General features: G+C 33.6%; 2 protein-coding genes across 4 annotated transcripts in view; one reads left to right on the top strand and one right to left on the bottom strand.

Moving 5' to 3' along the window:
* The window catches only part of LOC135834710 (uncharacterized), a 194,116-nt gene that overhangs the window by 92,671 nt on the left and 73,549 nt on the right, over positions 1 to 27,896 (top strand). The window lies entirely within an intron of this gene.
* Positions 62 to 10,020, bottom strand: LOC135834702 (uncharacterized). Of its 2 annotated transcripts, none has more exons than XM_065348660.1 (2): positions 8,371 to 10,020; positions 62 to 2,546 (listed from the first exon to the last, which is right to left on the bottom strand). In XM_065348660.1, exon 2 carries the CDS (start codon positions 2,464 to 2,466, stop codon positions 505 to 507), a length of 1,962 nt encoding a protein of 653 aa, XP_065204732.1. In that variant the 5' UTR covers positions 2,467 to 2,546; positions 8,371 to 10,020; the 3' UTR covers positions 62 to 504. The 2 variants fall into 2 exon arrangements, with proteins under 2 accessions (XP_065204732.1, XP_065204731.1); XM_065348659.1 differs by having other exon boundaries at positions 8,409 to 10,019.

Here is a 27,896-nt window from a genome sequence, read left to right as displayed (position 1 = left end):
ATAGGTTACTGAATTTCAATCCGTGACCATTTTGAGTGAACGTCACATTTGAAATATAAAATTAAAAATGGAGTATAATTTTATTGTATACATATCTATCATATTTGTGAATATAAACTAATTACAAAGGTAGGTAGGTACATAATAATAAAATTATGATTTTGAAAAATTAATATTTGCCTTAAACTTTACAATAACGATAACATACAATAAAAGGTAGGTATATCTCTACGCACTCGAAATAATCAATGGCGTGACTTTATAAAATTTATGCTATTAGGCTTTGCAAACATTGCTTCAACATTGTTTCCTAATCTCGCGTCAATTAACGAATCTTTTAATTGTGCAAGAAATTCTATTTTAGGCAAAATTGCGGTAAAAATACTGCAATTAATTTCTCATGATATGCCCCTTAGGAGCCTATTACATCAAAATAGGAACCTCGAACAACACGAAAAAGAATACCTAAAGTCGATCGTTTTCATTTATCAATTTTAATTTTACTCATTTTTCAACATTCTCATTATCAATATCCAATTTATCTCCTCTTACCGGCGACTTCATCTCCTGATCAATCTGAGTGAAACTCGTATCCTGCGTCTCTTCAACCACCGCACCTCTATTCATTAACCTTTTCAACCTATTCAAATTATTTTTCTCCAGCCCAAAAGCAAAAAACACAAAAGATCCGTGAAACGAAGAAATAAACTCATACACCACATTGAACTTCTCACCAGAATTGAACACAGCTAGATAAACCAACAACATCCAATGAAATCCCATCATAATAGCCACTTTGATCATAGCAACCGTATATGTTCTGTTTACATTAGCCCTAGCCCGATTCCTCGTACTGAGGCATACAAATACACAAGTTAATACGAGTAAACAAGGAGCAAGGACTAGAAAAACAAAGATGGTGATCCATCCAAAATGATAAGTGTACTGATTTAATTCGCAACTCGAAGAACATATTAGCTCATTTTGAAACCCAGATACAGAAGGACACGACCAAGATTTCTGATCGTCTTTTAGAGTAGGAAATAATACACATAAAAGTACTACAGGCAGACCCCAACCTATCGAGCAATAAACCGCGTACCTCGCTGTTTGTTTCTCTACTTCAATTTTCAGCAATTTCAAAGAATTATAAACTATTCTCCATAAATCGTAAGAAGTGATCAGGATCCAAAACGAGTGAGATTGCCAAACGTAAAAAAATACGTAATATTTGATCACGCACGATCGAATATGTTTCAAGATGAACTCGCTTAAATAAAGAGCCAGCAAAGATACAGAATACGAGTAAAAAACACGTTTGGGTAAACTTCGCAAATTCTGCTTATTCGTGCAAATAACCAAGTACAAAAGTAATAAAAACATGGAAATATGATCCATGACGTTGAAAACGATATTTTTAATTTTTCTCCAAATTTTACCTTCGTCTGGTCCGCAAACAAAGATGTGATTTTTTTTCGAAGTGTGATTCGAGCATTCATTCATGAGGATGGTTTCATTCTCATTCTGAGGAGATATCGTCTCGATGTAACTATCCTGATTGCAGAATTCATCGAAGCTCGGTTCCAGAAATAAATTCAAAGTACAAGCTTCGCCATACTCGTTCCTGTATTCGCAGAAATCATCTGCTGCATATTTGGTGTCCAAACAGAACTTGGTGTCTGTTTCTTGGTCTCGGTTATTTTTTTGGTACAAATGGGCAAAAATACTCTTTCGAAATATTTCTGAGATTGCCACCCCACTTTGTTCTGTCGCTACACGGAAACAGTTAGGGACATGGGCTCTTAAACGCATCGATAACACTCTCAATATCTTACATTGGTAAGTTGAATTATTAAGCACAGAAATCAATTTAGAACCGGATTCACTCCGATCGACCCTCAACCCAGGCAACATCTTTGATTCATCTAACGGATCTGCGGATCTTTCAGCAACAGAACCAGGACCAGGAGATCTGCCAGCTCCTAAAATAGATTCCATAGATTTACTAGCTGTAGGTCGAGTTATAGCGACAGATTCGTTTATAATCTTTTTGCAAGATAACCAAGGGCTCCAATATTCAAATTTGTATAGTTCTTTTTCGAAGTTGCAAATTCCGCAATACACGTTCCAATATGTGATGTTTTTCTCTGTACAAGTGATCGGTGCGAACAAAGAGTTGTCCTCGATGACATCTGCGTCTTGGAAAGAGCGACATTTTTCGATTATTTGTTCGTTGATGTATTCGACATGGCATGTACTGATAATGTCGAGGTTTTCGGGGCATAGATGGTTCGGTTCGCATTCGCTGTAAACGGCTTCGCAATTGAATGGTCGTGTCAGAGTAGACCGTGGAGGTTCATCGATGATGTCTGGTTGACGACATATTGATGGATCAAGGAGTAATAGAAGTAATGATATGAACAGCTGCAGGTTCATGGGCCAGTGATCAATTCTTGTTGGTGTCATTTTCGATGAATCATGGTGTTGAAAGTTCTGTGGTTGAAATGGCTTCGATTTTTCAAATACGAGCTACCGGAATGGATTACCTGTGAAGTGAATTTAAGAATTAAAATAGGAAAAATTATGGTTTTGATGGTCTTGTACTATTATACATGAGTGAAACATTGCATAATATGGAAATGAATGCGATGAAATTACGTTTTGGTATCAGCATCAACAGAAAATTCAACCAAAAGTTCAAGTGCCTAAATCTATTTTTAAATTTTTGACGAATTTCTTATAAAATTGAAATATTTAAAAAACCTGTTATTGAACACTACAATTTGTCAACTTTCTCATGAAATACCTACCTATGATAGGTAGGTACTTTTATCTGAAAACAAAACGAAGCGGCGTGAATATGCTCATTTCAACCTTCCAACATGAAAACTACCACCTACCCAGTTTTAGAAAATTCTGAAATCAAGTTTTCAATTTTATTTCAAAATTTCAATTTGTTGTGGAAAATCTGAAAATTTTTGTTTGGTGTGAATTGGGTATTGGGCATCCTCTTGACCATCTCAGGCTTTTATCGTACAATTTTAATTTTTAGATGTTTTAGATCATCAAAGACGAATTTTTGACTGCAGCTTTGTAAATTCCACAAAAATGAAACAAATCCAATTTCCATAAATGACTGAAGTTCAGAAATACAAAAAAAATGATTTTCTATTTCACGATTCTTCCCACTTAAAGGCAGAAACTTTGATCGAAAATTTATTTCTTATGCATTAATAATCGTTAAGAAACCCTTCTACTACATCATCAACCTGAATTTGAACCAAATTGATCAATTTTTTTCCATGTTTCACTCGAGTATTTTTAGTTTCACTCGAGTATTTTTAAAAAATAAATTCTATCTCGCCATTTTGAGAAGCCCTGGCTTCACTTCGCAGTGACTTACGCGAGCAAAATTCATGTCTAGACGAACCTTTTACCAACAATTTTGAATCGTTGATTTTTTCTGGGCCATTTCGTTCCATCACATATGGTTATTTTCCAATTTAGAAAAATGTGCCGAGTCCAATAGAAGGAAAAATCCAAGATTAGGTACCTATGAAATTCTTGCTCAGCTCAAATTAGATTTAGTCAAAAAGCTCAAAATATACCAATCATGCCGAATATGTGCATTTGAAATTAAGTAGGTAGGTATTTAAATTTATTTTTATAATTTTTCTGCAAGAGCCAGATCTTTTTAAATTGTTAAAAAAATAAGTAGACACCCGAGTGAGTACTTACTTAGTTGATGAAAATTCGCTGAAAATTGGGAAATTCGTGAATTAATACCTATCTACCAATCTACCAAGCGTCTGCCTTCGATTAGAATTGGACCCAAATTTTTGATAAAATTTTTTAGAAGTTCAAAAATAAATTCATAGCCAAGTAGGTACATAGGTAGGTACTTATCTATGTTTTTTTCTGAATGTGATTGTGCTTTCTTGAAAAATTATGAAAATGAGTCATGAAACTCTTTATCATTTCACCTAAATAGAATTTTCATTACCTATTCATCAAAAATCGCTGTATAAAAAAAATTTCATATCCTCCAAAGAATAGCCAGGCTACTTATTTTGGTAAAAAAAAATAGCTAGGTACCTAGCTACCTACATTTAGAGTATCCACTCAGAAAATCTTCGAAGTTGTGGATAAACTCGTTCGACTGCAGATCGAAAATATCTCAGAACTCGATTTTTATCATGCATCGTTTGAAGAAATGAAAAAAAAAATCCTGGAAAAATATCAAATTGCCTTGAAGACTCTAAGCTGACCGGAAACAGTGGAATTCGGTTTGAAACTTACAGCATTGATTTTCATAATTTCGCTGAAAAAACATATTTAAGAAAATAGGTACCCACCTATGTACCTATATAAATCGGTGAAAATTGTTATTTTAAAGTTTTTAAAAATTCAACAAAAATTAAAAAATTTAAAAAAATTTTAAAAAATTAGGTGGCTGGTCATTCTACGTCAATTCAACCAAGAATTAGTAAGGAGGGTCGGTGATTTTTTTTTGAAAATTTTTCTGTGGAAAGACCTTCCAAAGGGGTGACTAATGGCGTAAATTGCAGCCCTCTATCCCTTTTTTACAGGCTGCCAGGGGGTGTCAAAGTTTTCAGTGAACTTGAAATATCATCCATTTCAGCAGTGGATAACTCGATAACCGCGATACTTACCAAAATGGAACTTTTTCCAATAGTTAGAGGCTTTAATAGGCTTTTTGATGGTATCATAAAAATCAGTGTAGCCACTTTTTTCGTACAAAAAATTAGCTCAAAAAGTTTCAAAACGTAGTTTTCATATTGTTCCGACCCTCAATAATTCTGAAAAAAATATATTATGGACAACTTTTCATGCTGAACAACATATTAAAAACTTGGGATGGCATTATGTTGAAAATTCGAATTTAAACAATTGAAAGTTTGAGAAAAAATGCGTTTTTAAAATTTAAAACATGAAAAAAAGTTTTAAGTGGTGAAGTTGACCCATTTGACCCCTATTCTTACGTCTCCGTTGAAAAAGTTGAAAAAACCCTTTCACTCGATGAAATGAACTCATCGCAAAAAAATCAAAATTCGAAAAAATTCAATTTTTAATTCCAAACATTAAAAAAAGTTTAAATTCATTCTGTTGTCTTATTTTGACCTCTTTCAGACGTATTTCATGAAAAAGTTGATAAAAAATCCCATTCAATAGCAAAAAAATTAAAATTTGTTTATTTTTAAATTTTTTCGAATTTTGATTTTATTGTGCATGAGTTTAGTTCGTCAAGTGTTCGGAAGGCCTTTCCACTGAAAAAATTTCAAAAAAATCTCCGACCCCCCCCCTCCCTTACCACTTCTTGGTCGAATTGATGTGGAATGACCAGGCTGAAGTTTTAAGTAGGTACATAATGGGAGTTTCAAGTTGTTTCCTTTCAGAAAATCGAATGAAATGGATTAGGATTTTTTCATTTGTGAAAAGATTTTCATGATAATTTTTGTTCAATTATTACAATGGGAAAGAGAAGTTGCGAACCAAAAAATTTGTATCTATTATTTTTCAGCCATGCAAACAACACCCTAAAGGGCGAATGATATGAGTGAATGTGACTTTAAAAAACCATGCACCTAATTATTCGTGCAATTATTTTTATTGCATATTTTTTCATACCTATATTGTATTTTGTATTAGATATCTAGTTGTACCTTCGCTTGTTAATGGGTTTTTTAATAAAGTGAAAATCATTCGTTTTTTGTTTCAGGTAAATATCAAATTTTCATATTACAAATCAGAAACCAAAGCAAACGAGTAAGTTATGTGTATCCATCTATATTTCAGAGCATAAGAGTAAACTCTTGGGGGGGGGTTCGTGATATGCTTAGATATAAACAGATCTACTCTGTTGATTAAAACTCTGATCTGATTTCATCTAGTCAAATTTACTCTGATTGCATTTAGTTGGATCCGAGGAATGTAGTTTGTATGGAGCTAATCTATCAGATCCAATCAGGTCATGGGCAGATCAAATCCGATAGAAACGTTGATCTTATAGCAGATCTAATTGGATCAAGTCGAATTTAATTGGATCAAAGTAATATCTGATCTGATCTGATTACTGATTTGATCAGATTCAATCATTTTTCGCATGGAATCCTTACAAATTTTTTAGTTTTTTTTTTGAATAAGGTAATTTCAAGCTTCCAAACTCCAATTTTGAAAAAAATAATACTCACCTATTCACATCAATGGAGAGTAATTTTTATTTATCGAAATGGAGGCTAGCAATTATAATCTAATTCAAATAAAGAACTACATTTTGATCATATTTTACTCAAGTACAATAATTCTAAAATACAGAAAACAAATGAAAAATAATTTGTGTTTGTGTGTAGACTGTGTACCTATTTGAAAGATGATGCGGGAGAGGGTGAATGATCACCTAAAAATTTCACATTTCCGACTGAACGAGCGTAATTTCTCCAATTTTTCTAAATTTGAAATCAATTTTAATAACTTGAGGGTGGTGGGGAGCAAGAGCATACTGTTTTCCTCCACTCTTCAGCACCAAGAGGGTACCCCTAATTGTGAATAATATGTTGAAGAAAATTACGAAAGTGCAGAAATACGTTAGATTAATTTTTACCCCCCCCCCCCAATAATTATGAATTTCGGAATGCATATTTTTTATTATTATTTGTTCCGATTGTGATGCGAGAAGCAGCTTCCGACGAAACCATGTTTTTTTTTTTTTGTTAGAAATGGAAATTTACCAGCTTTGTAGTAGGTAGCTTTGCTCATTAAGAACAGTTTCGAGGTCACATTAAAACAAAATAAGAATCCAACCTTGGTACAGGGTGTTCCGGAAATCGTCTACCAAAGTTCAACCGAACATAGTACTCAAAAAGACGAACAAAAAACGTCATTATGACTAGCTGTCTATCTTGTGAATTGAAGGAGCTACATGTTTCTCAAAACTACTGTTAATTCATTGATTTTGAAGATAAAAAAATCATCAAAAATAAGGAAATGTTTGAATCATTCAAATGATGCCCTTAACTCATAGTAGGTACTCGAGTGGACGAACAAAGTAATGTTATTATGAAAAATTGCCTATCTTCAAAATTGAAGGTGCAGATTTGATTCAAAATTTCTAGATTTGTCGTGCCCTAGATTTTGAAAATTTCTAATTTTCAAATTGTGTCTGTGCCTTTAATTTTGAAGATACACAAATTTTTTCACTTGAACGATCCAAACGTTTTCTCATTAATGGTAAATTTTTGCCCAAAAATGGTGAAATTTCTTCAATTTACAGAGTAAGAAAATGTTTGCATCATTATCATTGAAATGACTTCGATATACTTAACCCATAGTGCTCATGTGGATGAACAAAAAATATTATTATGACAAATTGTCTAAGTATCTTCAAAATTTAAGGCACAAATACAATTTGCAAATTTGAACAAGTCAAAGGTCGAAACATCCCAAATTTGGAAATTTTGAATCAAGTTGGCCTCTTCGATTTTGAAGATAAGTAATTTGTCATAATAACATTTTTTGTTCGTCTCCTCGAGTACTATTTACAGTTGAATTTTGGCAGATGATTTCCGGAACACCCTGTAAGTATAGTTAATTGCCACTCATTTCTTCATAATGGAATATTAAAATTTCAATGGGCTGACATTAAAAAGTTGTCAATTTTAGTAACTAATCATAAAATGAAAACATTGAAAAAAAACAGAAATTTGTTTATTTTATAATAATAAGTGAACAATCTTATCTCTTCTTCAATGTGTGTTAGTAGTTAGGTAGGATAAGCACTTGGGCACTTGAAATGAAAATTACATAGTTCACTACGTGGGGGGCGCCTTTTATACTTCATGTGAGACACTTTTTGCAAAAATGCGAGGTATCAAAGGCGCCTCCGGTGACAAGCATCTCCGTTTTTGATAAGTACCTAGATATTTACCAGGCAAGTGGGTAGGTAAGTAGAGAGAGTTACTAATATTGAGTAATATGATTATTTTTATTCGTATGAGCAAAATTAATAAGAACCTTTTACATGCTTAAGTTATGTAATAAGTTTTCATTTTTTTCCCTCTATAATACTTATCATTTCACCCATGGATGAATTAATTTTTTTTTAATTCCAATAATTATTTGGTAGGCAATTAAATGGGGTTTTATTCAATTTAGAAACAATTTTAATGAACACTTATTAACTACATTTCTGTAGTTTTTAATCACATTGGCGTTATAATTATTCCATTTGTACCGATATTCTCCTGAATTACGCGAAGTTCTATATTAAAAAAATACTATTATATCAAGCTGGCAAAACGATTATACACATACAAAAAAAGCAAATTACGTATGTACATATATTGTGAGTACCTAGATAATTTGTAAGTAGATATTTGCCTATTACATACCGATCACTGTAAATCGCTAAACAAAACAACCGAAGATGTTTACAAAATTCATTAACAAATCATTCAGCATGATCAAACGACACAAAAAATCACAATACGAATAAGTATTTTATACAATTATTTCAATTTCTATAAAAAATATTAGCTAACCAATGGTACAACATCGCAAATGATTGTTACTTAGATATACCTAAGTGGAGTACTGATGTTATAACGTTGCCAGCATTTAGAATTACTTTTTTTTAATCAAAAAACGTACCTATTTAAAAATATGAAACATTCGTTATCTCATTTTATCTGCGTTTAGAATAATTACCTAGTGAAATAAACACGCGAATTATAAATTTTGCTGCGGTTTTAATCAAAAGAAAACGCAACAACCGTATTGAAGACCACTGGTCAAGCGTATATAATATGAAAACAAATATCTCTAATATTATCCATTAATATGAGTAGGTTTGTGTATTTTTATGTAAGTATTATAAAGTAAGTATTAAGAACGTGACATTTTGAAGAGTGCTTATTGGTACCTACTCATAGAAGAAAAGCTAAAGATGCAAAATTGTGTCCACTCATAAAACATGCCTATATTTTTATTTTAGACATTTTGAGTAGGGAAATATAAATAATCGAACGACAAAAAAAGTGATTTCGAGTAGGTATAGGTAGATACCAATTTCGTCATGATTTTTGACGCTCTCAATGCGGGGTGCCCAGACTGGTTTCCCATCTTTATAGAAATGGTATGTTACTTCTTCGTCCTTGACTTGGGTCACCTACTCTTATACAGAGTATCAGGCAATACCAAATCTATTGAGACGTTTCCTTTATACCATGAGCTGTTTAATTTTAAAAAAAAAATAACAGTAAGTACGAAGAAATGAAAACATTAATTGTCGTTATAATATTTTGGACAAAAACCTCAAGTTGAAAAAAAAAATGGTGTAAGGTATAAATTTTCTCCAACGAATCACACAAAAAATCTAAAAGAACCTTCAAATAATCAAGTCTGAAAAAAATTATTCAAAAATTAAAACACGTTCAGACCTAAGAAAATGAATCAAGCACCAGTCCCAATATCTTGATTTCTATCATTGAAATAGGTATAGTTGAATTTGGTAAGATTGCAAAATATTTAACGAGTATTATTATGAATGTTTTATTCATTCATTTTATGTAGGTACCTACCTACCTAAATTATATTTTCAAATAAATCAGTGGAAATGCACGATTGGGTAGCCAAAACTATGGAAACCTTCGAGACTTCCTTCAGAAATCGAATTAAGATCATGCTTCAGAATGCCATAAACTGAATCCAGTATCTTCATACGTAAATATAATAAATATGAAAGGTCTCTGTTTCTCTTTTAACAAAACAGTAAATAGTCATAAATTTCCACCGCGAAAGAGCACCATAACCCTAATGTAAACCTTCAGCTATATAGGACTCAAATCAAAAATGTTCAGCATCACAAATTCCATGGCTTAGGTACATTTTGATAAAAAATTGAACAGGAAACAATCCGAAACATGGATAATTTATAATATGCATAGGTGCTGTACGATGAAATGCAAAGTAATACACCAACTTGTAAGGCAGTTTTTTTGATTTTATTTTATTTATAAAGTTTGTTTCAATTATGTATTTTTAAATAAAAACTTATGCTTCAACATCGTTTTGAACTACATACCTACAGAAATTATCCCATGGAAAAATAATTCTATAAAATTCTAAGTATAAAAAAACACTAAAAAATTTTCTATAGAATTTTATGTCCGGAATGTACCTATAACATTTCATCAAATCTCATTTAATTTGATTCACTTGGATAAAATTCTATCAAATTCAAATTCATATTCTTTTGTTTTAAAAAATTATATTTAATCAGTAAAAATGGTCTAATTAATGTTAAAATGTAATTTGCGCTTAAAATGTGAAGAAGTGTAGTAAATTTCATCAAAAAAGTGAAAAAAAAATTTCAAAAAATTTCACTGCCAGTGCGCCTGGGTTTGATCTTGCAACCTCCTACACCTCAATCTGTTTTCTTAACCACTATACCAACCTGTTCCATGAGAGATCAGGTATTAAGGAAATTTATATTCTCTTTCCCAGGGTCTGGACTTGGAAAATTTTCAGGATTGTTTTATCAAATTTTATAAAATCTGGTCAAGTTTGATTAAATTTGATCAAACTTGATCAAGATGAATATCTTTGTCATAGAGAAATTTTTTCAGTGAAACAGAAGTTCATAACTTTTATCTAGTTTTATGCAATTCTATAAAATTGGATAAAATAAATGTATAACAAATCAACTAAGTGATGCATACTTTGATCAATTTTGATATAATTTTATAAAAGTTGATCAAACAATATCACATTTTATATAAATTTCAAGAATGCATTACATCCAACTCTATAAAACTTTATACTACCTACTTTATCAACTTTTACAAATCTTTATAAAATCACATCAAACTTTCTGTATTGCACTACATCAAATTTCATCAAACTTTATCAACTTTGTGATATACTACCATGCCTCATGTGTCTATGTGAGAGATATTAAGGAGATCCATGTTGGTAAAACTGGGATATTCGCGAGTACCTGGTCCTGGACCAGGATACAAGCGAATATCCTCTTTAGTTATCATATTTGAGTCGACACGAACATGGTCTCTCGCAGACAAAGTGTATAATAAATAGTACTGTTAAAGTGAGCAATCACCTCGTTCTTTCAGTAGGCTAACGTGTTTCTATAACTTAATTAGTATAATGTGTTCATATAAAGTGTTAAGTATAAAAGTGTATCGTACCCATATAATTCATCTACCTATATAACATCACAAGAAGCAATACATCATTTGTAAGTGATTACTGTGTACTTATTAATGAGTGAGGTGTTGTGAGAAGAATAGTATAGCCTTCCCTGCACTCTGAAGCTAGCCAGGCAGTGCAGAATCAGTGTAAATATTCCTAAGGATACTCCGAGGAATATAGACAGGATTTACCTCCATAATCGGCACTTATCTATACCTATCTATTCTCTCAACTTTCATCAATTTTTATAAAATTAAATAAAACTTTGTGTGTTTATTACATCAAACTTTATCAATTTTTACCAATCTTCATAAAATTGAATAAAACTTCACGTGTATACTTCATCAAATTTTATCTAACTTATTCATAAAACTTTATCAATTTTTATGAATCTTTATGAAATTATAGAAAACTTTACAATCACAGTTGAAATCCACTGGATCTAATCAGATATAATTTTATGAAATTTGATAGAATTCTACAAAACTTGATCAAATTTTTCATCCAATTTGATCAAATAAGATCAAATTTGATGAATTTTCATTGAATTTTATAAAATCATTTTCCCATGGGCACTAACATATACGAGTGTATACTTACCATTTTAAAAATGACAGTCAATTACGCAACGAAATGTTTATAAGAAAAAAAAACGTGACTCAAAATGAGTAATTTTTTAAAAAAGTGATTCCTAAGTTATAGCTACGCATATTTTCAACCGAAACTGTTAAATTGATCTAATCACTCAGAATCAGAATCAATAAACGCAAGAGCATACAAAAGTTAAATTGCAATGTTCTATTCACTGGAACAAATTAGGCGTACTTACCTCCTAATAAACAGTTTATAGAATTTTTCGCAATTATAAACAAAAAACTTGCTTTATTTTAAAACCATGTTTAAGACTTAGGTGCCTATTTTTTAATTTCTGTATTATTTTATCAATATTTTGAGTATCTATTGTTTACTTTGTTTCATTACCTATAGCTTGCCATATTTCGAGTGATTTCTACACATTTTAGTTACCTACTTTTCTAAACGTGTAAATGGGAATAACTTCCACTTGATGGGCATCTATAGTTTACGACAAAAGTATCTTAAGATAATTCTCAGGATTCACCTGATGTGATTATTTATCATTAAGACAAAAAGATGTACTAAGTATAGGCTATATGTGTTGATTGTTGAGACCCTAAAAAGACACGGAAGGAATAGTAAAAACATCTTGCGCAGTTCGCAAGATCAACCGACTTTGCTCTAAATATACACCAGTAATTTACCAACATTTATCTCAGTAATTTACCAGACATTACTTAAAAATTTACCAATTTTTCAAAATGCGCGGAAGTACCCAAATTTACCGATTTAATGAATACGAAAAGTCGAAAACATCGACAAAATAAAATAGTCAATCATAAGTAGCCATCATATTACACTTTTATGAAATTGATTTTCAAATAATAATTAGCGTACTCATGAAGACGTAACCGTCATATTACAAGTGGAATAATATATCAGGAAAATTGTTGACAAAAAACAAAATTATTACCGAAATTTACCAATTTACCGAAATTTAGCTACTTACCAAAATTTACCAATTTACCTATTTACCGAAATTTACGTATTTACTGAAATTTACCTATTTACCGAAATTTACCTATTTACCGAAATTTACCAATTTATCAATTTACCAAAATTTACCAATTTACCAAAATTTACCAATTTACCAAAATTTACCAATTTACCAAAATTTACCAATTTACCTAAATTTACCGATTTACCAAAATTTAGAGGTTTTTAATGGCTTAATTTTTATCCAGAATTGAAATTTAGCTATTTACTGAAATTTACCAATTTACCAACATTTACCAATTTACCAAAATTTACCAATTTACCAAAATTTACCAATTTACCAAAATTTACCAATTTACCAAAATTTACCAATTTACCAAAATTTACCAATTTACCAAAATTTACCAATTTACCAAAATTTACCGATTTACCAAAATTTACCAATTTACCAAAATTTACCAATTCACTAAAATTTACGAATTTATCAAAATTTATCAATTTACCAAAATTTACCATTTTACCAAAATTTACCAATTTACCAAAATTTACCAATTTACCAAAATTTACCAATTTACTAAAATTTACCAATTTACCAAAATTTACCTAAATTTACCTATTTACCCAAATTTGCCGATTTACCCAAATTTACCGATTTACCCAAATTTACCGATTTACCAAAATTTACGAATTTACCAAAATTTACGAATTTACCCAAATTTATTAATTTACCAAAATTTACGACTTTACCAAAATTTACGAATTTACCAAAAATTACCCCAGCAATTTACTAACATTTACCTCAGTAATTTACCAGACATTACCCACTAATTTACCAATTTTCCATTTTACCAAAAATTACCCCAGCAATTTACCAACATTCACCTCAGTAATTTACGAGACATTTCCTCACTAATTTACCAATTTTTTACCGAATTTTAATTACCCCAGTAATTTACTGTCAAAGGTTTTTACCAATTTACCAAAAATTACCCAAGCAATTTACCAAAATTTTCGACCAACTTTAATTACGAGTAATTCACCAAAAATAACTAATCATTTTATTTACTAAAAATTACTATTAATTAACAAAAAAAAAAAAAAATTATCAAAATTTACTGGCTATTTACCAAAAACTTAATGTTTTTTGTTAAAACAAAAATTACACTAGAAATTTTTGAAAAATTTTGATTTTTTATGGCAAAAAAATTTTGGACGGATAAAATTAACAAAAAAATTAACAAAAAAATCAACAAAAAATTTTCTCCTCTTGACTCGCGCGGGATTCGAACACCCGACCTTCGGCGTACCAATCTGCAACCTACACACCCTAACCACCCCATCTGTTTGTTGGGGGTGAGCCGTTTGCGAGATATAAGGGTTTACACAAATTTCTGCTTATCCATAACGTTGAAACACACTTAAACGTTCATATCTCGTAAACGGCTGAATCGATTTCGACCAAATTAAAAATTTCTCTAGTTCAGTATCAAAGCAATATTTTGCCATCATCAGTTTCCACTTAAAGTTCGGAGCTTTTGAGTTCAGCGTGACACAAATTTATACATAAATTGATATATAAACTTATATATAAATATATAAATAAATAAATATATATATAAACTTATCTCGTTTTGCGCCATATGTCTTATCGTGATCAGCACACTCCAAAACCTCAAGAAAACCCACCCCCACCCAATTCCTCAACCATCATGACAAATACAATACCTTACTTTTCCGTTTCCGGCAAAGTCGGTAAAACTATCATATATGTACTTTGCGAATAAAAGGCACTTATATCGACTGGAATAATATTCAAATACTTGTACCTATATCACTTTAAAATGAATGGATTTATATCCCACACTAAAAATTCGCTGCTAATGTTTATTTAAAGACTCCTAATGGCAGCTTTATGTTTGAATTAAGAATTAGCTTCACTTCGGGTAGGTAAGTTGAAAAATAAAATGGCGAGAACATTCCTATTAGATGGCATCATCGGCAGCCTAAATTAAATCCAGTAATTTGGTGATTTTTATATCGCCTACTAGTTACTATACTTGTCTTGTATACATTCTCGTATTAGTTCATTTGATAACGATATCATTGTTCAAATTAAGAATTAAGAAAAATTTGAAGTTGCACAATGCACAAAACACTTGAAACGTCAAAATTTGAACGAACTAGACACCAAATACGAATATACAAGATCAACTAATAGATCTAGTCAAATTATCTGATATGAGAACTTGACTTGGAATAAATTGGGGGTAAATTTTTTTGTGCAAAAATTCTCAGGATGGTATCTTGATTTACGTTCTGAACCACCCTAATCCGCGCTGAGCTTCTCCCTTTCCCCCTGATCCACATGTATGCCCCTTAACACAGTTTTTCGCGTTTTTCCTCGTTTCCTATCATTTATTTTAAAAAAATGAACTCTATTCAATTTTAAAAAGCGTACAATTTTTAATAAAAATCTACTTTGGCATACTTGTGTGTGACTAGAGGCTCAACTGTCTCCATCGGATGCAACGTTGTTTTATAAGGTCTTTGACATGATTTGGTTGCATTTTATTGCAAAAAACTCTCGGAATACTTTTTTAATTAAGCACATATAAGAGGAATTTGAATGCAATGTTCACTTACAAACCTATACCTGTGTTAAATCCCATCTAAAGCTTCTAGGCCAACTCGACACGAGTTAATGACCTCCAAATGGGCTAATATTTTGTACATATTTGAGAATTACGTGATATAATTTAAAAATTTAAGGGGGTCAGACCTAAAAAATATTCACTTTTGCATTTTAAAGGACAACCGAAATTTTTCAGCCTTTTCATGGTATATAAGTATACCTATCAATTTTTTGGGAAAATTGTAGGTGGTGTGAAAATTTCAAGGGCGTTTTTTGTGCCCAGCGACCAATAATCCATAAATTAATAACAAAATTTGTTTAATGTGGGCTTAATTAATTATTCACTCAGTTAAGCTTTTAAAGGTATGACGTTTGCTATTGCTTCTTGTTCATTTTTAGTTATCTACTTTTAGGAAGTAGGTATAACATAAAAAAGTGGCAATAAGCCTAAAAGAACCTTCAAATAATCAAATCTGATTCAATTAAAAAAACTTAAACACATTGAGATCTAAAAAAACTAATCAAGAAAAATAGTTCAGGCACCAGTCCCAATATTTAGATTGCATGTTATGTTATTATTAATTTTCATCTTCTGAAATAAATAGGTACTTTGAAATTAGGTAAGATTGCAAATATTTAATCGGTATTATGAATGTTTCATTAATTTATCTTATGTAGGTATCATACCTACATACAAACTATTTTAAAATAAATTAGGGGAAATGCTCGATTGGGCAGCGAGACCCGGAACTCTGGAATTTATTTTTTTTTAAATTGAAATTAATTTGTAGCTCCTTCAATTTACAAGGTTATAGACACGAAGTCATAATATGAGATTTTGTTTATTTTTTGATGTTCACCCAATTCCTGTAGTCAAAAATGAATTTTGACTATTAGTACCGCAATTTGCCGCTTCAAATTTAAAGATAGGAAACACCCTCAGTGCTTCACCCAACATTTTTTTTGTGATAGCTACCCAGTTGTATTCAAATCTGAAGTTTTGCTGACCTCTCTTTGGACACTCTGTATGTTTTAGTCACTAATACGAAAATGACCTGTAAATTTCCCAATCACATATGTTTGCAATTGTTGCTGCATCCTTTATGGTGGTAACCTTCACTTCGCGTAGGTAAGTTGAAAAATAAAATGGCCAGAACATGCTTTTGCCTATTAGACGGCAACTTAAATCCAGTAATATGGAAATTTATATCGCCCACTAGAAATATACATAATTAGATATACTTTCTGGTTACTTCGTAAGTCAGTTTATTTGAATTAAGAATTAATAAAAGTTTAAAATTGCAATAGACTCAGACATGATTGACTTTAGCAGTACTTCACTTTGCATAGGTAAGTTGAAAAATAAAATGGCGAGAACATGCCTATTAGATGGCAGCTTAAATCCAGTTATTTTTGTGATTTATATCGCTCACTAGAAATATATACATGTCTTGTTACTTCGTAAGTCACTTCACTTGATAACCACGGCATTGTTCGAATTAAGAATTAATAAAAGTTTTAAGTTGCGTAAAACACTTGAAACGTCACAATTTGAACGAACTGGACACTAAATAAGATCAACTAATGGATCTACATAGTCAAATTAGCTGATATGAGAACTCAACTTGGAATAAATAGAATAGGGGGTAAATATTTTTGCGGAAAAATGCTCAAGACGGTATACTGATTAACATACCAAACCGCCCTAACCCCCGAGCTTCTCCCCCCAGATCCATATTTGTGCCCCATAACACAGTTTTTTGCGTTTTTCCTCGTTTCCTATCATTTATTTCAAAAAATTAGTTATATTCAATGTTTAAAAGCGTTAAACTTCAGTTTTTTGTTTTCTCCACATGGTGTTTTAACGATTTTATTTTCAAAGTACATAAAATAGAAAACAATCACTACATTGGCATACCTACTGTGTGTGACTAGAAGCTATGCAAGGGCTGATTGATTGACCCCCCCCCCCCCTCCATAACAGGAGTTTGAACTTGAAATCTAAAGATAGAAGTGATGGGAGGGGGGATAAAAGTATTTTTTAAGCGCATAAGAGGAATTTAAATGTATTGTTCACTTACAAAACCTACCTATGTTAAATCCCATTCAAACCTTCTACGCCAATTCGACACGGGTTAGTGACCTCCAAATGGGCTAATATTTTGTATTTGAGAATTTTATTACGTGATATAATTTAAAAATTTAGGGATTCAGATCTCAAAAATATTCACTTTTGCATTTTAAAGGATACCCAAAATTTTGCAGCCTTTTTAAGGTATCTATATCAATTTTGTGGGATAATTGTAGGATGGCGTAAAAATTTCAATGGCATTCATAAACTAATAACAAAATTTGTTTTATGTAGGCTCAATTAATTATTCACTCAGTCAAGCTTATACTTAAATGTATGAACTTTGCTATTGGTTCATGTTCATTTTTAGTTAATTTTAGAAAATATAAAATAAAAAGTATCAAATCCGATCAAAATTTAAAAAACTGAAAAAAATTCAGATGAAAATTAATTACTTAATAAAAATGATTGAATCGCCAGTCTCACCAATTACATTGTAATGAAATATGTATAAGATAAGGTACATACTTGAATTAGGTACGATTGCAAATATGTATTTAACGGGTATTATGAATGTTTCATTCATTTATTTTATGTAGGTACCTACCTACATAATATTTTCAAATAAGTAAATCAGTGGTATTTAATGTATGATTAGGCAGTCAGAACCCTGGAAACTTTTCCAAATCACATATTCCAACTATAAACACATTTAGAGGGCCACTTCTAACATGAATGAGAAAAAGTGTATTTTTTGGACCCAATTTCAAAGATGCCTAAAACTTTTAAAATGCGCCATTTGGGCAGTTATACAATGTACCTCAGTGGTTCCTTCATAAATCCTATTGAAATCCTACTTTTATAGGTGCTTAGAATGTCATAAACTGTCTTCAGATGGATTTCCAGCAGAAATGTGTCTGTTTCTATTTTAACAAAACTGTAAGCAGTCATTAAATTTCTACTGCAAAAGAGGTGCATACCCTGACGTAAGCCTACGACTATATGAGACTTAAATTGAAAATGTTCAGCATCACAAACTCTCTGGCTTACATTTTGATTAAAAAAATTGAACTGGAAACTACACCCCATCAATAAACTTACCTCCTAAAAAAAAAATCAGCCACACTAGATGGGCATTAGACAGATTATCTGATGAAATATTTATTTTCTTTCCAAAAAAAGTTGTTGCTTCGGATTGGGATGAAACCCATAACCCTTCACTCTACTCAGATACCAACAACCTAACTAACCTAACCATCAGTTATTCGAGCTACACTCATGGAGAATGAGGTGTTTAGAATGCTCAAGTAAGTAAGTATATGCATTTTTTTCAAAGCGAAATGGTTTCGATTTATTAAATTTGAAAGTTATTTGAATCATGTACATACATACCGGGTGTAACTTTTTGAGACAAACAAAAATATGTAGTTCACTTACATAATGACCTATCTTTAAAATTAAACTAACTGTGCTGTAGGCAATTAAAATTTCACAAATTTGAGCAAAAATCAAATTCAGAATTCCAGTAAAATTTAGCAAAATGGTACAAAATATCGTTTTAACCTCCTCTAAATGCAAATAAAGGAATTGACAAAAAAATAAAAACCAAAAATTACCAAGAACTGTTGGAATTTTTGTAATATTCAAGCTATTGTCAATTGTAACTGTACGTACATATGAGTATAGAGCTAACTCACGCTACCAAACGTATTACCTATACTACATACGCCAATTCTAAAATGACAGTCAATTACTCAACAAAATGTTTACATTTAAGAATAAAACTTGGTCAAAAATAAGTAATTTTTTAAGAACTGATTTCGCAAAGCAAACTCAATATGTTAAATCCTATTTGAATCTTCTATAGGCCAACTCGGAACGGCTTAATGACCTCCAAATGGGCTACTATTTTATATTTGAGAATTATGTGATATAATTTTAAAACTTTTAGGAGGTTAAACCTCAAAAACATTCACTTTTGCACTTTAAAAGATATCTGAAATTTTTTTAGCTTTACTTGGTGAATAAATGTCACGCGGTAAAATTGTAAGTGGTCACAACAGAAAATAATTTTATCAAACTTCAAAATTACTTGTAAAACCATGACAGGTTGTAAGAAAATGAATCAAGCACCAGTCCGAATATCTTGATTTTCATCATACAAACATAATAGTACCGAAATGAATAAGTTAATATACCTAGGTAAGATTGTAAATATTCAATGGGTAAGCCATTAGGGATGTCTTATTCATTTATTTCATGTAGGTGCCTATGCCATATTTTTAAATAAGTCGGTCGAAATACATGATTGAGCAATCAAAACTCTGGAAACCTACTTTCCAAGTCACATATTCCCACTAAAAACACATTTAGAGGGCCACTTCCAACATGGACGAGAAAAAGTCTACTTTTAGAGCCCAATTTTTTTCAAAAAACACCCCAAAAATCTCAAAATCTATGATTGAGCAGCTACAACTTTGAGGATCTTCTTTCCAGCTCACATTTTCAAATATCAATAATTTCCAAGATCCACTTTCAAAATGTATGAGAAAAAGTCTTTTTTTATACCCAATAATTCCAAAGAATATCTTAAAATTTCAAACACAAAAAGGTGAAGATACAGATTTATTCTGTAAAAAATTTCCCATAAAATGACTATTTCATCAAGTTTAATCGAACTTTCAAGTGTTTTAATTCGAGATATAATTTATTTCGCACGTGAATATTCGAAATATGGCTGCTTAAAATCATCCAGTCGCGAGGTGTGCCACCTAGGCGTGGCTGAATAGCCCTTGCCGATGGTAAAGATGTCCTGGGTTCTAGATTCAAGTCTTGAGATAACTAAATTCAAATACGTAGTTGAAAAGATCTTCGATAAATAACCAATTAATTGGTGCAGTACAAGTAATCTTATTGTAAAAATAAGTACCTATAATTCGGGTACAAATTTATAAATACCTTATGTGTTTCTTGTTAATTATATTATGATCAACGAATTGATCCATATTCGATAAAAAATAATGCTGATTGTTTCTTAAGTAATTTCGAAATTAGTTTGTTTTATTTTTATTCCATTTTTTATTAAATTTTCAATCTAAAAAGCATTTTTATGCTAGGGACGAGTCCCTCATTTTTTTGGTTAAAATTACACTGACCATTTGGTCAATGTAGGTACTCGTAAGTGTCCCCTTTTTTCGTTTTTGATTTGGAAAATAATTTTTATGAATCAAGTATTTTAAATAGTATTAGTGGTAGGTATAGTAGGTTACCTATTTTCCTACCTATATCCGATCCTATCCCTGTTCTCATTCTCTCATTCTATACCTATTCCTATTTCCGATCCTAACTACCTTTCCCATGCCTCTTTTTGCTGTTACTTTCCTCAAATAAAATTGTCAATCCTTCAATGCGAATTCCCCACCAAATTTCCTTCTTTTCCCAAACCTATACCACAACTATATTTCCGTATGTTCACCATTTGCAAAATAACGATAAATAATACAATGAAATGCTGATAAAAAAAAAGCATGACGCAAAATAAGTAATTTTTAAAAAAAAGTGTGATATACTACTATGCCGTACGTGGTATGTATAGGGCTCGCCCACATGGTAACACTGCGTTGCACTAAGGCAACACTGCGTTGTATTCTCGTCAGCTAGCCATACGAGCCAAGCGACGAGAGTACAGAACGCCAGTAATGTATCCGAGTGCACGCGGGTATGTTATTCACGGTTAATGGGTTAATGCAGTCATTTAAGTATAAGTTTTACTCTCGAGTGTTAAGTGTTATATTTAGTGCTTTAGTTTTAGTTAGTTATTAGTGAAACCAATTAATAGACGAGAAGGAGTGATGATCTACTCGTCGCCACTCTGGGTAAGTACTTGCACATATCAGTGTGAATAAGTTAGATCTCCTTGCCAGAGGAGATCACTTATCCAAACCTATACCACAGTGTGTAACACCAACGTGTGTATATTTAGTTTAAGAAAGTGTCTTGTTAACGTACATAAATACATAGAATATGTGATTATGTAAAACCTGTAACGTGTTGTTAATTTGCACACATTAAATATTATTCTTGTGTATAACTTGTTATTATTTATGGTGTGTATGATCATATGTTAAGAGTGTAAAAGCAACCATTTCCTACTCACGCCCTAGCCGAGCATGTGAGGTATTCCGGTGAGTATTTAGTAGAAATACTCTAAGGGATATTTCTTGGAAACAACACAATAGCCACAATCGTAAGTCACATTACCAATCACTGCTTTAAGTCAATTTACCCTCTTACATTGGCGCCCTTCCGAGTGTCCAAAAAGCACAGATTCGTCGTAATCTGAGCTTGGAGGAAGTAAATCGTTATGATTACAAAGTTTAGATCGCAACCAAACTTTGGAAAATAATACTTGTAGTATGATTTTAATTGTACTTACGATTCACTTCTTAACTATTCTCAGACCAACGTGTCCGAAAATAGGAAAGGAAAGAATACTTGTGAATATTTCAAAGTAAATAATCACGAAAGTATTAAGTTGCTTTCACCTAAACACACACACACCTAGTCAAATTTGCCAGAATTTGACGAAAACGTGTTTATTTTTACATGTGTATGTGTGGTGGTAGATGATGAAATCCATCGATGGATAAAATATCCGTTGAGAATTTCTCAGAACTCAATCCGTTCGTTGAAACGTGAAAAGCGAGTTCCAGCTTGTCCGCCGCATTGTTGCGTGACCCCTACCACCACCCAAGGACAGACACACACGTCGCACTAGCCGCCATCTTTTGATGTCGCTGCTGCAGCTGCGTAGCCACCAACCGACGAGTTGATAGCTACCGCGGCTCGCATTATATATTTTTCTTTTCAAGTGTGACGACGGTTCTAGCAACGCTCCTCTAGAGAAGCAGCTTGACTGTCATTGTGTTATTTTTTCGCGCGCATTTTTTGCGTCCTCCGTGTGTGTCTTGTCCGGTATCTTTTCACGTTTTATTTTTTAAAGTGAATTTTGATACTAAGCAATTTATTTGCATAATTTCTCCGCGTTTGTTTTTCAACCACGCGATCAGCAGCAGTAGAACTTCTGTTCGAAGCTACATTTTGCAGCAGTATTGGTAAGTAATATCGTAAAATATTACAGTACATTTCGCGAGTGGCTTTTCAATCAAAGCAAACACATCGCAAGCATTTTTCGCGTATTTTTTAAACCAGCACTCAAAGCTGAGTGATAATTCAGTGTCCTTGTATTTTTTCAGAAATACCCAAGGTGGTATTTTGGCACCTGAATTTTTTCTCCAGCAATTCGTGTTCGTGTTCGCGATTCATTCGAAGCTAATTTTTTAGCTGAGATCTAGTGCTCTTTATCTTGTCCGAGTCACCTCTGAAGTGACTTTGCACTCGAATCCCGCTAAGAAACACGTTTCGAGCACGTGTGAAACAGTTCGTCCTGACTCAGCGCTTTTTATCTTGTCCGGATTACTCGCCGTAGTAATCTAGCGACTTGAGTCAACCGACTGTATAGCTCAGTGCTAGTGAAGCGCAATTTACGTGATAGAATATTTTTGTGTACCAGAACCAACTCGCGAATTAAAACCAGCATTGCACGTGAATTTGTGTTCGAAATTTAATAGAAATTTCACACAAAAAAGGGAAAATATTCGTCGTAATATTACCCCAGCTGTAGTTGAATTCGAACGAAATGGCATTTACTGGACCAGCTGCAGGCACCCGAAGTAAAGCGGTAGCCCTTACGCAACACCAAGTACATTGCTTATGTATTGGTGAAACGCACGAAGAATCGTGCGTTACGTTGAAAAATTCGGATAACAAATCCAAACGGAAAAATCGAAAAAATCCACCTACGCAGGATTTAAACGTAGAACAACCTGAACAACAATCGAGTCCGCAGAACCTTGTGGAATCATTGTTCAGCAGTCATCCGCCATCAAACAATTCTGACGAAGAATATGACGAGGATGATGATGAGGATGACGAAGATTACGTACCTACCGAAGAAAATAACATGGTACATGGATCAGATCTCCCTGACCCGCCCCCAGCGAGGACACGTCACCTGCAAAATTACAGGGACTTAAAAAGGGAAGAATGCAGATCCAAAACTGAACCGAAACGACCTGAAATCGCCACCGATGCTGAAATAAATGATCCGTTGAGATCGTTGTTTCAGCAAACATGGGATTTCACTGAAGGTGCCATAGAGAACCTACAGATTGGTCAAGCAGTTCAAGAACACAGCCTTATCCGAATAGAAGACTGTCTAATTAATCTTGTGGACCATGCAGGTAGTACGAACCGCAACATTGACGGATACAGAAACGACGTAAAAGACGTTCGTGAACACTGTACCCAATGGGCCACTGGCATGAAAGAATATGTAGGTCAAACTACCGGTGCAGCTTTACAAAAAGCTGACAGCGCGATGCAAAAGGCAACGCAATGTGAAACCAAATTTGACCAAGCGACCAACCTATTCAAAAATGAAATGACAAAACATAAGGCAGAATGCAGCCAGTTAGCTCATGCAGTTGCGGATATGAGAAAGGAAGGTGGATGTAGACCCAACAGTGGTCTTAATTCCAACCCAACCTTGAAAATAAATGCCAACTTAGTCAGAAGTGCTGGCATTTATTATGACGAATCAAAACGTTACTTCCCTCATGAATTTGTACGTCAGTTTGAAGACTACGTAAACAAAAGCAATGCCGCCGAAACTCAGAAAATTTACGCATTCCAAGGAGTAATTGAGACTCAAGATGCGACAGAGTGGAAAGGCGACATGGTGGGAATAACGGACTACGAAGACTTAAAACAGAGATTCCTTCAACATTATTGGAACAGTCAGTGTCAAAACGATGCATGGGAATATTTCCAGAAATATTTTTGCGAAACCAAAACGGAGAAACGTCTGTTCTTGGAGATAAAGAGATGGGTCCTATCTCTAATCAAACGCAAACATCCAAATATTTCCAAAGTATTGGAAGTGGCAGCTGAAAAAGTGCCTTACCCATACGATAAGAAATTAGCGAAACAAACTACAGTGGAAGGTTTTATAAGAAAACTTGACGAATTCGCTAACTATGACTCTGACCCGAAGAATAATGTACGCATTACAGTTCGCAACAGCGCGATGACGCCCGTTCAATGGCAACAAACTCCATCGTTCGAATGGAATAGAATGCCTAACAACAATTGGAATAACGGAAACGGTTTACCGCAGTCCACGTATTGGATACTCAATGCGAATGGACAATGGACTCAAATTCCCGGTAACCCGAATAATAACTGGAATTTGAATCAATGGGGTAATCAGACTCCGATGACTTCAAACCAGAATTTCGGTCCGCAAATAAGTTGGAATCAAAACTCCAACTCGAATTGGAACATGGGTAACAACAAAAACTTCCAGAATACCAACCCTAACGGGGGTTGGAATTCTCAGAAGAATGCGAAGAATTCTAATTCTGACAGGAATAGGAATTCTACGCAAGGTCCTACTCCAACAGGGAACTGGACGAACCAACCCATGATCACGAATTCACCGCATAATGCGCCGGAACCTCCGAAGAAATCGTATCTAGCTGTTACGAACAAAAATGTAAACGAAGGACAACTACAAATGGCATACCAAAAGCTACAAAAGGCTTTAGGTAACAATTTAAAAGGGAATCAGAAAATTAATTTCTATCCCAACTCGAACAAAACTAGTAATAGTAATGGCGTTAAACAGAACACTCATACTAATACTAATTCGAACAATTCTGGTGGTAATAACAACAGCAACGATAATGCAAAACCCCAGAACAGCGACAATCGTGGTGAAAAACCGCATGAAGCCAGAAAACCCTCGACTTTCCAACCGAAAGTGTCTAGTCAGATACCTCTACCGGTACACTTCTTCGTAATAAACGAAGATGGTACGGTAGGAGAAGGTACTCCGGATAACGCCGATTTCTGCGCAGAAATCGAAGAAATCGACCTAGATCACGATTCCAACGAGAGTCAAGACCAAGGAAACGATGACAATTCGGAAAACTAACAGGACTAGACACTACAGGGGCACGGTCTAGTAACATCAAAGTCCCCATGAAGTCGATCTTTACGGAATTCATTTGGGTAGGCGACGGTATAGCGCACTTCCTAAAAAGAGGAGACACGCCATTACCTGTAGCGGTGCCACCATATTTACGTGATCAATTACCAATTGAAGAATTATACAGACGTATAGAGAAAACGGAATTCCCCGAAGGAGAGAAATTCGTTCTATCAGCTCTGCAATTCGAATTGAATCACTCACCTCAACCTTATGACAAAATAAAGAAAAGTCTAAACAAACTCTTAGATCTACTAGTCAAAGATAAAGGGGCGGAATTGATTATATTAATCTTCCCAATAGTAAAACCCTGCATTCCAGGTGACCCCAAAAGCATTGGCGTTAAACTAGATCGATATATCGAATACCGTAAAATATTCCAAAACGCGGCGGACGACCAAATTGTAATATTCTGGAAAGAACCGCCCATGTATTATTTGCAGACGCAAAAATTGATAACGGCCTCCGGTGTCGAAGCAATTGGCGTCATGGCAGATAAAAACCAACGAGTAATTCCTTGTGAACGAAAGTTCAAATTCGAAAAGGATAGGAACAAGTACTACCCTGCTATACCTACGTACCGTGTGATTTACGACATGGTTTGTACAGGTATATACAGACTATTCGAAGAATGGAAACGAGTACGTTTAAGCAGAAACGCGCTCAAATCTCCATACGACGAAGTACAAAAGATACTCCAACAACGTCCGCAACCTTCGTACACGTACATGGCTCCGCCTGAACAGCAACCTAAGCAGGAGGAAGAAATAAAGGACGAACCATTAAAAGGTAGTCAGGTCGTCGAACCTAGAAAGAAAACCTTATTTATGGAATATCGAACCTCGTGCAATAATCCTAATTGCCAACGAGATCCAACGTGTTGCATGTTACCAGAGGAATATTATGAAACATTCACGGATAAGTACACCCGTCCGGCTCAGTTAACAGAACTTGACGACGACGGTTTAGTACAAGGAAATCAAACTAAGAAATCCATAAGAGAGATGGATGTCAAATGTTTGATAATGGAGGACCCAGAACTCGTATTAGACGAGTTTCCGGAACTTGATTATTCTCCAATTCCTTTTGAAGTCTTGAACATTCACCATAGAGCGAAGGATCGAAGACCAATCGGAGATTTTGGAGTTAAAAATGCAATAATCAAGAAACCTCCCAAAGACAGATTACTCAGATTGTTGACAAGGGATGGCATTAAGACATTCCCGTGTAATAGTGATACGACTACAACACGTGTGAAATTCATAAGAGGCCTACCTGCCGACAAGAAATGGAGACATCATGCACTTCGAAAACGAATAATCAAAGAAGCTCGAGCACTCGAAGCGATTGACAACGCACACCTTGATGAAACTCAGCTGAAAGAAAAAGCAAAACCATTAGTGGTAAACGAAGGTACCGATGACCCAACTTGCGTCGTTCCAATCACAGTAGGTGATAAGATCGTCGCCATTCAGTTGGACTCGGGAGCACTTCCCAATGTTATCTCAAGGAATGTGCTGAAACAACTCAAATTGAAAGTGCCACATGCAGTACGCGAAATCGCTATGGATCGCATCGTGCAGCTACGTATGGCCAATAACGCAATTGAACGAGCGTCACAAATTCTGGCCGAAATTACATTTAATTTTGGTCCAAAGGAATTCGTTGTACCATTCTACATAATGGACACCATTGGCAACACTTTCATACTGGGAAGAGTAGCCATGGAGCATTTGGATCTACACTTACATTTCCGCCAGAGATGCGTAAGTCATGAACCTAAGGATGACGATCATTTTACAATTGCATTTATAAACCCAGATGTTTACAAAGACGCGCTCTCTTTATTTAAGATCGAGCAGATCCCTGAACACACAACAATAACTATTGATTTAATGGCCACAAGCATGTCTACAAGAGACAAGCTAAAAGAGCCTGAAGAAGACCGAATCAAAGCAGTTCGTATTATGCAGAAAAATCTCATCGAAGATTTAGCTGAAATACGAGAGCTTGGCATTGCACCTCAAAAGGAGGTAGACGATGCCATGCACAAGATCAATGCTTATCAAGACATATTTAGTCTGAATCCGGGATGTTACAAAGGTGAAAAAGTACATTTCAACTTTATCCCCGGTGAGGGGCACCTAGCAGTGCCACGAGGTGAAAAATATAGACCTCCAGCTCGGTTAAAACAAGCCCTCGATATGACGACTCAAAAGATGTTAGATTTGCGAATAATTCGGCCATCTCGTTCAGTTTTTATAAATACACTCGCACCCGTCATT

The sequence above is a fragment of the Planococcus citri genome, chromosome 2, assembly GCF_950023065.1.
Source record: "Planococcus citri chromosome 2, ihPlaCitr1.1, whole genome shotgun sequence".
Lineage (NCBI taxonomy): Eukaryota > Metazoa > Arthropoda > Insecta > Hemiptera > Pseudococcidae > Planococcus > Planococcus citri.
The sequence above is the reverse complement of the archived record's forward strand: the minus strand, read 5'-3'. Positions and strand labels throughout refer to the sequence as shown.

What these genes read in the sequence shown, in the direction of transcription:
- LOC135834702 (XM_065348660.1), bottom strand. Translation starts at nt 2,466, where the DNA reads ATGACACCAACAAGAATTGATCACTGGCCCATGAACCTGCAGCTGTTC.